Source organism: Crocuta crocuta, unplaced genomic scaffold, assembly GCF_008692635.1.
Source record: "Crocuta crocuta isolate KB4526 unplaced genomic scaffold, BGI_CrCroc_1.0 scaffold698, whole genome shotgun sequence".
Taxonomy (NCBI): Eukaryota; Metazoa; Chordata; class Mammalia; order Carnivora; family Hyaenidae; genus Crocuta; species Crocuta crocuta.
Genome location: NW_027530855.1, coordinates 1,131,881 through 1,145,086, shown reverse-complemented (window position 1 = coordinate 1,145,086; position 13,206 = coordinate 1,131,881). Strand labels below are relative to the sequence as shown.

The following is a 13,206-nucleotide window of genomic DNA, read 5'->3' as shown; positions in this document are numbered from 1 at the left end:
AGCATGGAGATCAAGGAGTGTTTTGTGTCATGCGTTACCTACCCACTTCTGTAGGTCTTGTTTTTGTTTTTGGAATAATGTCATCTGTATTACTATAGCGTTGACACTATAGTATTGATACTTTTTATTTTTCACTAGGCTTTTATGAATAAAATAGTCTTTTCTTCTCAAAATTATTAATGATGTACCACTAGGGAGCCCTAGTAATAAAAAGCAAAGAACAAGAATGCTTAGGTCTTATTCCTCTCAGAGAACAGGACATTTAATTCATTTTATTATGACTAGAAATAAGAAGCATTTTGATTTGACTTTCTATGCCTAGGCTTTATGTACTGACAAAGATCTTCAGGAAATGGGAATTCCCCTAGGACCAAGAAAGAAGATATTAAACTACTTCAGGACCAGGAAACATTCAGTGGTATGTGTTTAATGTAGCTTGTAGGATTAAACAGTTTTTGGCATCCTTGTATCCTTATGCATTGTGAGGTTTTTAGGCAGCTAAGAACTTTTGGTAACTGATCTTTGGCTCTCTTTTTAGACATTAAACACATTTTCTATAGTGACATTTTTAAAAATATTACTAACTTCAGAAATCTTATCTCCCCTGGAGTCTTTTCACCATTCCACTTTTTTCCCTTCATAACCTTATATTGAAATATAATTCACATCACCTACCATAAAATTCATCCTTTTAAAGTATATAATTCAGCTGTTTTAGTATATTCACAGAGTTGTATAACCATTACCACTATCTAATTTGAGAACATTTCCATCACCCTGAAAAGAAACCCTATACCCATTAGCAGTCACTCCCCATTCCTTCCTCCTTTGAACCACTGGCTTTTCTGTCAATCCGGTTTTGTTATTCTGGACATTTCGTATAAATGAAATCATACAATAATGTGGCTTTTTGTGACTGGCTTCTTTCACTTTAACATAATGAACTTAGGCTTTATCCACGTTGTAACAGTTTTCTACATTCAGTTTTTTTGGCCATTGAATTCCTTTTCACATCTTAGTAGTTATCTTTCAACTCTGTAGCAGGCTGTTGTTTTTATTTAAGGCCCAGTTCTTGGCCCAGCATTTTTCTATATTATTTTCTATACTCATAAAGACATTCTGCTTCCATTAAAAGGGCATGCACTTCATTAAAACTCCTTAGCAACCCTCAGCATTCTTTTTCATCATGCTCTGCTGTTGTTTTCTCTCCTGATGGTTGCCTAAAGTTTCAACTGCTGACCAAATGGCTGTGTACAGCTTTTACCACTTTAGAGAATGTAGGGATGTCTTTTTATCATTTAAGACAATTTTTGTTTTCATCAGCTTTATCTTTTTTTTAGGACTCAAACTAAAATTCAAAACTTACCTGAGCATCCTTTCAAACCAATAAAAAAAACTGTGTAAGCCTTTGGATGTTTCTACTATATAGCTTCATGGCATTATTTTATTCTTTAGGGTATTAATAGACCAACCGTGAAGCCAGCTTCAGGGGTGAACGTATCTAACATCCCCAGAGAATTGGAATTTTGCAATAAAACGGACGCTGCTAGAAATGGTGACTATCTGGATGTTGGCATTGGGCAGGTAACAATTCTAATTAAAACTCTTTGGTCATTTTATTGCCTGCCATTGGTATGGTAGGAACAGTTGTCACTTTTGTTATTAGTGAGAGATACTTTTATATCCTCTTTCCAGGTGTCTGTAAAATACCCCCGGCTCATCTACAAACCAGAAATATTCTTTGCCTTTGGCTCGCCCATTGGAATGTTCCTTACTGTCCGAGGACTAAAAAGGATTGATCCTGACTATAAATTTCCAACATGCAAAGGTTTCTTCAATATTTATCACCCTGTAAGCATTGGACATGTTTTCACCTGAATAGTGGGGCTCATTAGTAAAGAGCACATAATTTTCTGTTTTCTTTTTTTTTTTTTTTTTAAATATTTTTTTATTTTGAGAGTAGGGGTGTTAGAGAGGAGAGAGAAAGAGAATGCATGTGCTTAAGCAGGGAGAGGGGCAGAGAGAGGGAGAGAGAGAATTCCAAGCAGGTTCCATGCTGTCAGTGTGTGCCCAGTGCAGGGCTTGATCCCATGAACTGCGAGATCATGACCTGAGCTGAAAATAAGAGTCTGACGCCTAACCCACTGAGCCACCTAGGTGCCCCAAGAGCATATAATTTTCTGTTGTGTTGATTTGCTTTTTTCTATATTATTCTGTGGTAATGAAACAACTTATAATCGTTTGAATCTGAAAGTGATGAGGCAAAATAACTTTTTTTAAATGAGCTTATAATTATTCTTGCCTGATATAAAGTTCCTAAGACTTTCTGAGTGTCTTTAGCAGAACTATATATGTAGCTATTATTTTTCCTATGTAGTTTGATCCTGTGGCCTATAGGATTGAACCGATGGTAGTCCCAGGAGTGGAATTTGAACCAATGCTGATACCACACCATAAAGGCAGGAAGCGGATGCACTTAGGTAAATCTGAGTACAGAATTTGTAATTCTAGACCGTCTGGTCAGATCCAGACTGACTGGATCTCATTCACTTTATTTAATTGTGTTGGATCCTAAATTCTTTGTAAATCATGTAACGTTCTTTATTCATATATGTTTCAGAACTGAGAGAAGGCTTGACCAGGATGAGTATGGACCTTAAGAACAACTTGCTGGGTTCACTGCGGATGGCCTGGAAGTCTTTTACCAGAGCTCCATACCCTGCCTTACAAGCTTCAGAAACTACAGAAGAAACAGAAGCAGAATCGGAATCAAGTTCAGAGAAGCTAAGTGGTCAGTGACACTGTACACTTTGATTTCCTACATGAGATCAGATAAGAGTAACTCCATGATTTAATTCTTCTTCTTAAGAGTTTTTACTTAATCTGTTTTTCCGTTTTTATTGTACAGGACCAATACTCTGAGTCCTAATGGGCCTTCAGGTCTGCTAGTCTTTTCTATTGTCAAATAGCCACAAATTATGGAAAAACATTTATTTGTGAGAAAGATGTCCAGAGAAGCTAAGCATCTGGTAAAGAGGCATTAAAAGACATCTCTCACTTGGGAAGTCTGGGCACGATGTTAGGAGCCTCCTCTGTGAAGCTTTTTTAGGGGAATGTCTGTGTATTCATGAGTCAGTTTTATTTTCCTGGCTGGGCACTAGCTTGTATATCTCCTCTTAATTTCAGTTAATGTTGCATTCTTTTTGCTTTAATTTTCAATTGTCTAAAGATTTCTGTAGGTGCATATATTTATAAAGCAGATGCAAGTGAATTGGCTGTATCAGAGGTACAGGAAAGAAAAAATGGGATTGGACAAAATCATTGTGACTTGAGGAGAAACTTTGAGGGGATTGAGAGGAGGAAGGTGCAGAGAGCTTTCTGAACAGAGAGTAGCTCATCCCAGTGTAAATTTGGCCATTTGAGGGGGAAGTAAGGGTAATCTTGGAGGGCTGGAAGCTTTTAGATGGTTATTGTTGTTCCTCCATGTCCAGATGTTAACACAGAAGAGACGCCTGTGGCAGTTAAAGAAGAAGTCCCACCCATCAATGTGGGAATGCTGAACGGAGGCCAGCGCATTGACTATGTGCTACAGGAGAAGCCCATTGAAAGTTTTAATGAATATTTATTTGCTTTACAAAGCCATCTATGCTACTGGTAAGTGGTGTTTATTTTTGTTTCTGGTGGTTTTTTTTGTCTATTTTAAGATATTTGATAGATGCAGAAAAGGGAGGATAGGCTAGTGTACATTTGGGATTAGAGTGATTTCTCATGTAGATAATTACAAAATAACACAGTCATGTCATTTAAAGAAATCTGGTTTAAACACGTTTTATTTTGCAGTTTGATAGAGCATGGGCTGATGATGCCAGCAGCCATGAGTTCAGTTTAGTTTTTAAAACTAAACCACTTTTAACATGGTGTCCTTTGGCTACTGGTGGGACAGGATGGGTATGTATGAATGTTAACCGTTGCTAAAAGTATTTTAAGCCCATTTGAAAGTATTTACAGTAGCTAGATCAGACTTTATTATTTTTGTTTTAGTGTTTATTTTTTACTTTTTAAATTTATTTATTTTGAGAGAGAGAGGGAGAGTGCTCGCACGCAAGTTGGGGAGGGGGAGAGGCAGAGAGAGAGAGGAAGACAGAATCCCAAGCAGGTTGTGCGCTGTCAGGATAGAGCCCGATGCGGGGCTCAAACTCACAAAACTGTGAGATTGTGACCTGAGCCAAAACCAAGAGTTGGATATTTAACCGACTGAGCCACCCGGGCGCTCCTTTAATGTTCAATCTTTTAATGTTTAAGTGTTTTTTTCAAGATTTAGAGATACAATCGACACATTGTATAAGTTTAAGATATGCAGTGTGATTTGATACATGTATATATTGTAGAATGATTAACACAGTAGGATTAGTTCACACCTCCATCACTGCACATAATTATATTTGTGTATGTGTATGTGTGTGTGAGTGTGAGTAATGTGAGCATTTAAGATTTACTCTTAGTAACTATCAAGTATATGATAGTGTTACTGACTATAGTACCTTGCTGTAATTAGATCCCCAAAACTTACTCAACAGAATTAATCATTATTAAATATAATTATCTGATGGATTATAGAAAGGATTAATGATGCTTATTGAAATTCATAAATTAGAAAAGAACTTAACCACCAAATTGAAACTAAAGGAAAATACCACTAGGAAAATAATATGGGTAGGGGGTAAGAGTTCAAAAAAGAGATGCTTTAATGTCTTGAGAGGAATTTTTCTATTGAATCCTGATAAAGGAGATTATTTGATACAATCAATTTCCTCTCTAGATAATAAATACAGTAGAGACCATGACATACCATCTAAGTGCATCTCAATAAAAGCAGTCCTGAAAGAAGCCAAAATAAGCTCTTTTTANTGCAGGGCTCGAACCCACGAACCACGAGATCATGACCTGAGCTGAAGTCAGCCGCCCAACCGACTGACCCACCCAGGCACCCCCAAAATAAGCTCTTAAGGACAATTTCTGCTGATGTGGCTTGATAGAAATCTGAAAAAGACTTTCTTTTAAAATTATGGTTCTTTATTATATTTTTAAGTTTTTAAATCCAATTAACATACAGTATATTTAGTTTCAGGTGTACAGGATAGTGATTCAGCATGTCCATACATCACCTGGTGCTCATCACAGGTGCCCTCCTCAATCCCCATCACCTATTTCACCCATTCCCCACACCCATCCCACTTCTGGCAACCATCAGTTTGTTTTTTGTAGTTGAGTCTATTTCTTAGTTTGCCTCTCTCTCTCATTTTTTTCCTATGCCCATTTGTTTTCTTAAATTTCATATATGAGTGAAATCATATGGTATTTGTCTTTCTCTGATTTATCTCACTTAGCATAATACTCTCTAGCTCCATCCATGTTGTTGCAAATGGCGAGGTTTCATTCTTTTTTTTTTTTTAATGTTTTTTTTTTAATTTATTTCTAGCAGAGAGAGAGAGAGACACACAGCGTGAGCAGGGGAGGGTCAGAGAGAGAGGGAGATACAGACTCTGAAACAGGCTCCAGGCTCTGAGCTGGCAGTCAGCACAGAGCCCGACACGGGGCTCGAACCCACAAACCGCGAGATCATGACCCAAGCGAAAGTCGGACGCTCAACCGACTAAGCCACCCGGGCGCCCCGAGGTTTCATTCTTTTTTATGGCTGAATAGTATACTATTGTGTATATATACTACCTCTTCTTTATCCATCTATCAGTACATACTTCAGCTGTTTCTATAATTTGGCTATTGTAGGTAACTCTGCTATAAATATTGGGGTGCATGTATTCCTTTGAATTACTGTTTTTGTATTCTTTGGGTAAATTCCTAGTAGTGCAATTGCTGGATCATAGGGCAGTTCTTTTCTTCTTCTTTTTAGTAATTTTACTGATTCTGTTACTTTTACCAAGCCATTATTATCTTCCTCACACTCATTACAAAGAAATAAAACACTATACAGAAAAATATGTCCTCATTGTTATTCACAATAAAAAGCGCCTGCTTCATTTTATAGTACTGGGCATATTATATATTAGGAAGCACTTAATGGCTCAAGTAGATCATTTTTTAATTTTTTAAAAAAAGTTTAAAAGTTTGTTTTTGAGAGAGAGGAGAAAGAGAATATGAGCAGGGGAGGGGCAGATGGAGAGAGAGAGAGAAAATCCCAAGCACGTTCTGGACTGTCAGTGCAGAGCCCGACCTGGGGCTCCTATTCATGAATAATGAGATCATGACCTGAGCTGAAATCAAGAGTCAGATGCTTCACCAACTATTGAGCCACCCAGGTGCCCTCAAAGTACCATTTTTATTCTGACCCACTGAATAGAATTTCATGCATAGTTGGTGACTGGCTAACACCATGTATTAAACTATTTCTGTGGTATCCCCAGATCTCACTAAGAAAATACCCTACATGAGAAAAGATAATCTGTCCATAAATTTTATCTACAGGCTCTTTATTTAGTGTAAGGTAGGAAAGGGGCCCTTTCTTGAGTACATGGACACAAGTATTGTTGCCGTCGGTAAAGATGGCTGGATTGATATATGCCTGTTATAAGGAAAGTAAGGTATACATCAAAACCACTTCCACATGGACTTCTACAACTTGTCTCAATTCTTCAAATAATGGAGCAAGTTCCTTTTGTAGGTTGACAATTAGTCCTGCATTGGCATTGCTGCTGGCTATGAAAGTTGCCACCAAAGGTAAACAATTGAATTGAACCACCTGGTAGGTGTTACAATATCAGATGATACTTCTATTTTTTGAAAGTCCAAGTTGGGTCCCTTGGTCTGTTGGAAGAGCAAAAGTAGTTAAGAAACCAGATCTCAAAGCATGCTTTGGAACATTATCATGGGCTACGTTAATAACAGGCACTCCATCTATATGTGACACAACAATAGCATGGAGACCTTCAACACCTGGTTAATTTTTTATACAGGAATCGCTTTAAGTCATCCACCATGATGAACCCTTTTCTCTTACAGGATCAGTCTCCACTCTAGGCTTCCCGGGCTGCTATGTTCTCTTAGCTGTAACTTCGGGGACAGCTTCAAAGATCGTCTTGATCGTAGGGTAGTTCTATTTTCAACGCCTTGAGGAACTTCTTTACTAATTTCTTCTAAAAGTCTATTTTATACATATATAACAGTGTGAATGTGTGACTATATTGTATCTTTCACAAATACAGAAGTATTGTCTTATAGGCATTGTTCTTTCTACTAGCAAGTCTTGGAGTTTTTATTGCCTGTCATGTACAGTTTCTCCATTCTTTTATAGCTTTAGTACTCTACTATATGAATGTTCTATAATTTATTTAACTAGTCCTGTACTGCTGAGTCTCTTTAGATTTCTGTACTCTGGAACTTTATACACCTTGTTTATGTCATTTCACCTATTCACGAGTAGATATGCAAATACTTATAGTAGGAATTGCTGGCATAAAGGATATATGCATTTGTAATATTTGATAATTATTGCCAAATAGAGGGTACCTTTTTACCTTCCCACCAGGAATGTATGAGATTATCTGTTTCCTCACAGCTTTCCCAGCACAGGTTTATCAGCTTTTAAAATCTTTGCTAGTTTGTTGGGTGAAAAAGGTCCCTAACTGGGTGAAAAAGATCCCTTAATATAAAAATACACACAAATTTATGTATTTACATATATACTTTTTGAGGCATAATTGATGTACAGTAAACTTTAAATATTTAAAATGTATATATTTGATGAGTTTTGACATATATACATCTGTGAAACCATCACTACAATCAAATTAGTGAACATGTTCCTCACCCTCAAGTTTCCTTGTTCCTCTTTGTTAAGTCCTCCCTCCCCCTCTCCTCCCTGTGCTCTCAACCTCCAGGGAACCACTGATTTGCTTCTGTCACTATAGATTAGTTTATGTATGACTTTTTTATAAATGGAATCATACATATATACTCTTTTTTTATAAGGCTTCTTTCATTCTCCATATTACATGTATCAGTTTCTCTCCTTTTTATTGCCAAGTAGTATTCTATTGTATGAATGTATCACAGTTTGTTTATCCATTTACCTGCTGGTGGACTTCTGGGTTGGTTTTCAGTTTTTGGGTATCACAGATAAAACTGAACATTCGTGTACAAGACATAATGGACATAATCTTTAGTTTCTCGTGGGTAAATACCTANGAAAGTCGGACGCTTAACCGACTAAGCCACCCAGGCGCCCCATGGTAAAAGTATTTTTAAAAGTAACTGCCAGGGGTTCCTGGGTGGCTCAGACGATTAAGTTCGACTCTTGATCTCAGCTCAGGTCTTGATCTCAGATCTCATGATCTCATGAGTTCAAGCCCTACATTGGGCTCTGCACTGGGCATGGGGCCGACTTAGAATAAAAAAGAAAGAAACTGCCAAACTTTTCCTGCCAGCATTTTCCATTCCCATCAGCAATGTTTGAGAGTTCCACTTGCTCCATATCTTCAAGGATACTTGGTATGATTACTTCATGATTTGTCTCTTAGCCTTTCTAAATGGGTTGTAATAGCACTTCATTAGGGTTTTAATGTGCATTTCCCTAATGATATTGAATATATTTTTGTGTGATTGCCATCTGTATACATCTTCTTTGGTGAACTGTTCCAATCTTTTGTCCATTAAAAAAAAAATAGATTATCTTTTTAATTTGCAGGAGTTTTTTTCTATATTCTAGTTACAAGTCCTTTTCAGATACATGTTTTTTTCCTCAGGATGTGGTTTTTCATTTTTCCAGCAAAATGTTTTGAAGAGCAAAAGCTTTTGATTTTGATGTAGTCCAATTTATTGATGTTTGTGATTTTCTTAACAAATTTAAGAAATCTTTGCCAAATCCAAAGCCATTAAGATATCACTTGTGTTCTAGAAGTTATGTCATTTTTGCTTTTATATTTAGGTCTATGATCCATTTTGGTTAATTTTTTTAATATGGTGTGAGGTAAGCATTGAAGTGCACTGGTTTGCATGTAGGTATCCAGTTGTTAGCAACATTTGTTGAAAACTTTATTTAGATGGAGGAACCACTGAATTACTTTGGTTCTAGTTTGTTCCATTGATCTATTTGTCTTTATGCCAGTTGTAGCTTTAGGATAAGTCTTGAAATCAGGTATTGTAGGTCACCCAAATTTATTCTTCTTTTATTTTAGCTACTGTAGGTAGGTCCTTTGCATTCCCACTTATGTTTTAAATTGAGCTTGTTAATTTCAAACAAAAAGCTTTCTGGGATTTTTGTGATTGCATAATATCTGCACATAAAACGATAGAATTGACATCTGAATGATACGGAGTCTTCAGGTCCACAAACACAGTGTCTCATTGTATTTTGGTCTTTAATTTCCCTCAGCAATGTTTTAGTTTTCAATATGTATTTTGCACACTATAGTTTTTATTTTATTTTTAAACTTGGTCTTTAATTTCCCTCAGCAATGTTGTAGTTTTCAATATATGTATTTTGCACACTACAGTTTTTATTTTATTTTTAAACTTGGTTTCTCTTCTCTTTCTTCCATTATCTTTCCTTTCCTCTTCTCTTCTCTTCTCTTCTCTTTTCTTCTCTTTTTTTTAAAGGCCTGGAGCCTGCTTGAGATTCTTTCTCTGTCTCCTCTGCCCCTCCCTTTCTTGTGCTTCTGCTCTCTTTCTCTCAGAAAAAAATCTAGTAGTATGTCTGGTAATATAAAAAAAAAAAAAAAAATAAGTAAATGGCCAAGAATTGTTCTCTTTTCACAGAGCTCATTCTTGGGACAATATGAAAGAGCCATCCAGTTGGTCACTTTTTTTTTTTTTTTTTAAGTTTTATTTTTTTATTTTGAGGGAGAGAAATAGAAAGTGTGAGCAGGGGAGGGGTAGAGAGAGAATCCCAAGCAGGTCCTGTGCTGTCAGCAACACGGGTTCTATGCTGATAGCACAGGCCCTACTTGGGATTCTTTGGCCCTCCCCTGCTCATGCTCACTCTCTGTGTCTCAAAAATAAACATTAAAAAATGTTTTTAAAAAGGTAATACAATCACATGGTTCAAAATTCAAGATATAAAAGGGTATAATAATGAAGTTTCCCTCCCACCTATGTCTTAACCACTAGTTCCCGTCTTTTGTCACTCAGTGTTAGGAATTTCTCATGCATCTTGCCCCAGCAATTACTTCTATCCATTTCATAAAGAAATTTGATTATAAAAAATAACATCATGAAGGATTGCCTTAATCTATGCTGAACATTTATTTTGAGATAGAGAAAGAACATTTCCCCTGTGTCAGCAGGGGAGGGACAGAGAGAGGGAAAGAGAGAATCCCAAGCAGGCTCCACGCTTCAGCACAGATCCTGATGCGGAGCTTGATCTCACTACCCTAGGATCATGACTTGAGCCAAAATCCAGAGTCGGAGGCTCAAACCGACGGAGTCACCCAGGCGCCCCAACTTATTGTATAACTGGAAGTTAGTACGTCTTAATCCCCTTCACCTATTTGGCCCCACCCATCTCCCTTCTGGCAACTACATTTGTTCTCTATATTTAAGAGTCTGGTTTTTAATTTGTATTTTAGATTCCACATATAAGTGAGATTATATGGTATCTCTGTCTGGCTCATTTCATTTAGCAACCTCTAGGTCCATTTGTTTTGTTGGAAAAGGCAAGATTTCATTATTTTTTATGGCTGAGTAACAAATATCTCACTGTAAAATGAACTTTTTGTAAAAAATGAACTTGCACGGTGATTGTGTAGATTAAATGAGGTAGTATATGTAAAGCATCTTTAAGTATGAATGTTAGCTGCTGCTTTTTACAACATGAGTTTTTCTCTTTATAGGGAGTCTGAAGATACGGTATTACTGGTCCTCAAAGAAATCTACCGAACCCAGGGCGTCTTCCTTGATCAGCCTTTACAGTAAAAATCGACTATGTATGGCTACTTAATGTAAGTTTTTAAATGTCATGTATGCAGCATGGTTCCTACATATTAATGATGGGGAACAGTGTAGACTTGGGCTCTTTATAAATACACCTTCCTCTTGCCTGTCACCAAGATCTAGGTTATTACTCATTTTTAGAGGGGCCTCTGGTTAAAGTTCCTGGGGGAAAAGCACAATAGCCCACTTAGAGAAAGGATAGTGTTTATTTACTTTTGCTGGTGATTTGGTCCAATAACACCTATCATTTTTAGGATCTGATCATCCTAATAGGATCTGATCATGGCAATAGTTAGAATTTTAATTATGAACAGCCCATCCTGAGATTTAAGTTACTCAGCCTTTTGGATGTGTAACAAGCAAGTTCATGTATCAGACTCTGGCATTCTGCCTGGTTGCTTCCAGCTGTGACTGCATCGTGACCTCTTTCCACTCTTCCTAGACGGACACTGAAGGATCCTTCCCCAGAAAATCCACCTGCTTGTTGCCGCGGTTTTCCTCTCCTCAGCCACGCCATTTCCTGCATGTTGCCTGCCACTTACTACTGGGGTCTTTGGAAGATAATCCTTTCTGGAAATGAATGGAAAAGCAAAGGGGAGACCCTGTTGCTTTTTACCACTGGCTTCATATAAGCACTTGCCATTCTTCAGAGTAGGGCCTGTTTGCATCTTTAATTCTTCGGTGACAGGTGCACCCTTTATTGCTTATTCCTTGAGAGGGTAGAAAGTCTGTTTTGAGTTTGAATCATTTTGGCTTGGATAGACATTTTCTTAGGTTATCGCTTATCTTTAGAAAATGCTCTGGTTTGGAAACAGGCTCTGGAGATTCAGAAGGCATTTTGGGGTACGTGGTCTCACGGATGGTGTCTGCACTGGAAGGCTCCATGGGGGTGTAAAAGACTTGAGCAAATTCTTTGGAGTCCACTTTCCTTTCCTACAAGTACCGTGTAAAGGACCAAAATGTAGCTTAGAGTTACTGTTAAGTGTCCATAGCCGACAGTGGGTCAGAGGACTCATTGATGCTGTTCATTGTTTTCACAGCTGTTGGAGTGCTCTCAGACACTAAAGTGGACAGCTTAGCTCTCACTAGGTGCATCTTTATAAAGCAAAGATGTTATGTATCCTAGACAAGTCCTTTTATACCATGTTTCAAATTAGGAGATTGTAGATGAAATCTGACTTAGTTTTCAGATAGTAAGTAGCTTCTTTCTTAAGTTGAGGGCAAAGTCATAAAGGCTGATGGACCTGGAAGCATACAGCCTTGACAGGCTGTTTTGGTAACAAATATCTTTCAGGAGTACATTTACAGTGAAGTAGAATTTGTGACAGGCAGCCACCATATCCACTTGGGTGAAGGTAGTAGTGTGCGTCCTCTCTGAAAGCATTTTGTAAACGCCATTGCCTTCCTAGGAACCCAGCATCCAGAACGTGTATGAGAAGCCTCGTGGCACAGGTAGTGCTGGCTGGGCAGGTGGGTGTGGCCAGAGGGAAACGTTTATTATTCTGAAAGAAAAACCTGTGCCAGTAGGGGCCAAGGAACAGCTCTTGGAGTCAGCGTCAGAACACGCAAAGTGAGAGGTGCCTGGAGGATGACCTTTTCCAGGTACCTGCCCACCACTGCGCTGTCTTGTCTTTCTCAGTGGTCACAGTTTGTCTTTGCGATAGTCCTTTACGCTCCTCTCCGATTTCCATAGGCCTCTGTTTATAGAGTGGCACAGGCGGGCTCTCTGTGCTTTGGTTTCTTATAAAAGTTTTTTTTGCAAATGTATCATGGTATCCAGTGCATTGGCCTGTGACATTCACTTAAGCCGTCCCTTCAAGTGCAACAGTCCTTGCCCCTTTCCAGAGAGAAAGAGGAAAAGGAAGTTAATCACTGTCACCCTAGAGATGGTAGAGGTGAGGCTGCAGTACGGGGTCAGTGCCGGGCCTTCCCTTGTCCATCTGCTTACAGCCTAATGCTGACTGACCGAGCCGCTCAGAAGCGTCAGGTGTATGGAATGCTTTTCTCTATAAACTGACTCTGAAGTAAGGGTTCTTGAGAGTTATGTAGCTTTAATTAGATTTTAGAGGGGACGTTTTTGTCACGTTGTCTTCAAATTTAAATTTATTCTTCATATTAGCAGAATAGATACTATTTAAGAGTAAACCAAAGGACAAGTAAGAAGGAGTCCCTGTAACCAAAGATGACCAGCATAGCCCCGGGATAGCTAGCCCCCACCCCCCTGCCGCGCTTCCTGAGAAATGGTTATTTTCTGATTGGGGG

General features: G+C 38.2%; 1 protein-coding gene and 1 pseudogene across 9 annotated transcripts in view; one reads left to right on the top strand and one right to left on the bottom strand.

Annotated features, from left to right (window-relative positions):
• The window catches only part of DDHD2 (DDHD domain containing 2), a 61,863-nt gene that overhangs the window by 10,935 nt on the left and 37,722 nt on the right, over positions 1–13,206 (top strand). For 4 of the 9 annotated variants that reach the window (XR_013336350.1, XR_013336351.1, XM_077769506.1 and 1 more), the window contains exons 11-17: positions 323–418; positions 1,456–1,584; positions 1,696–1,851; positions 2,378–2,480; positions 2,621–2,791; positions 3,492–3,654; positions 10,845–10,952. Coding sequence is in view for 7 of the 9 variants with exons in the window: in XM_077769506.1 (XP_077625632.1) it covers positions 323–418; positions 1,456–1,584; positions 1,696–1,851; positions 2,378–2,480; positions 2,621–2,791; positions 3,492–3,654; positions 10,845–10,926 (900 nt within the window). In the remaining 2 variants the exon portion in view is untranslated. Of the gene's footprint in view, positions 1–322; positions 419–1,455; positions 1,585–1,695; positions 1,852–2,377; positions 2,481–2,620; positions 2,792–3,491; positions 3,655–10,844; positions 10,953–11,349; positions 13,132–13,206 lie in introns of those variants that run through there. The other 5 variants (XM_077769502.1, XM_077769501.1, XM_077769507.1 and 2 more) reach the window with 3 other exon arrangements.
• On the bottom strand, positions 6,584–6,995 carry LOC144235933 (ragulator complex protein LAMTOR3 pseudogene; annotated as a pseudogene).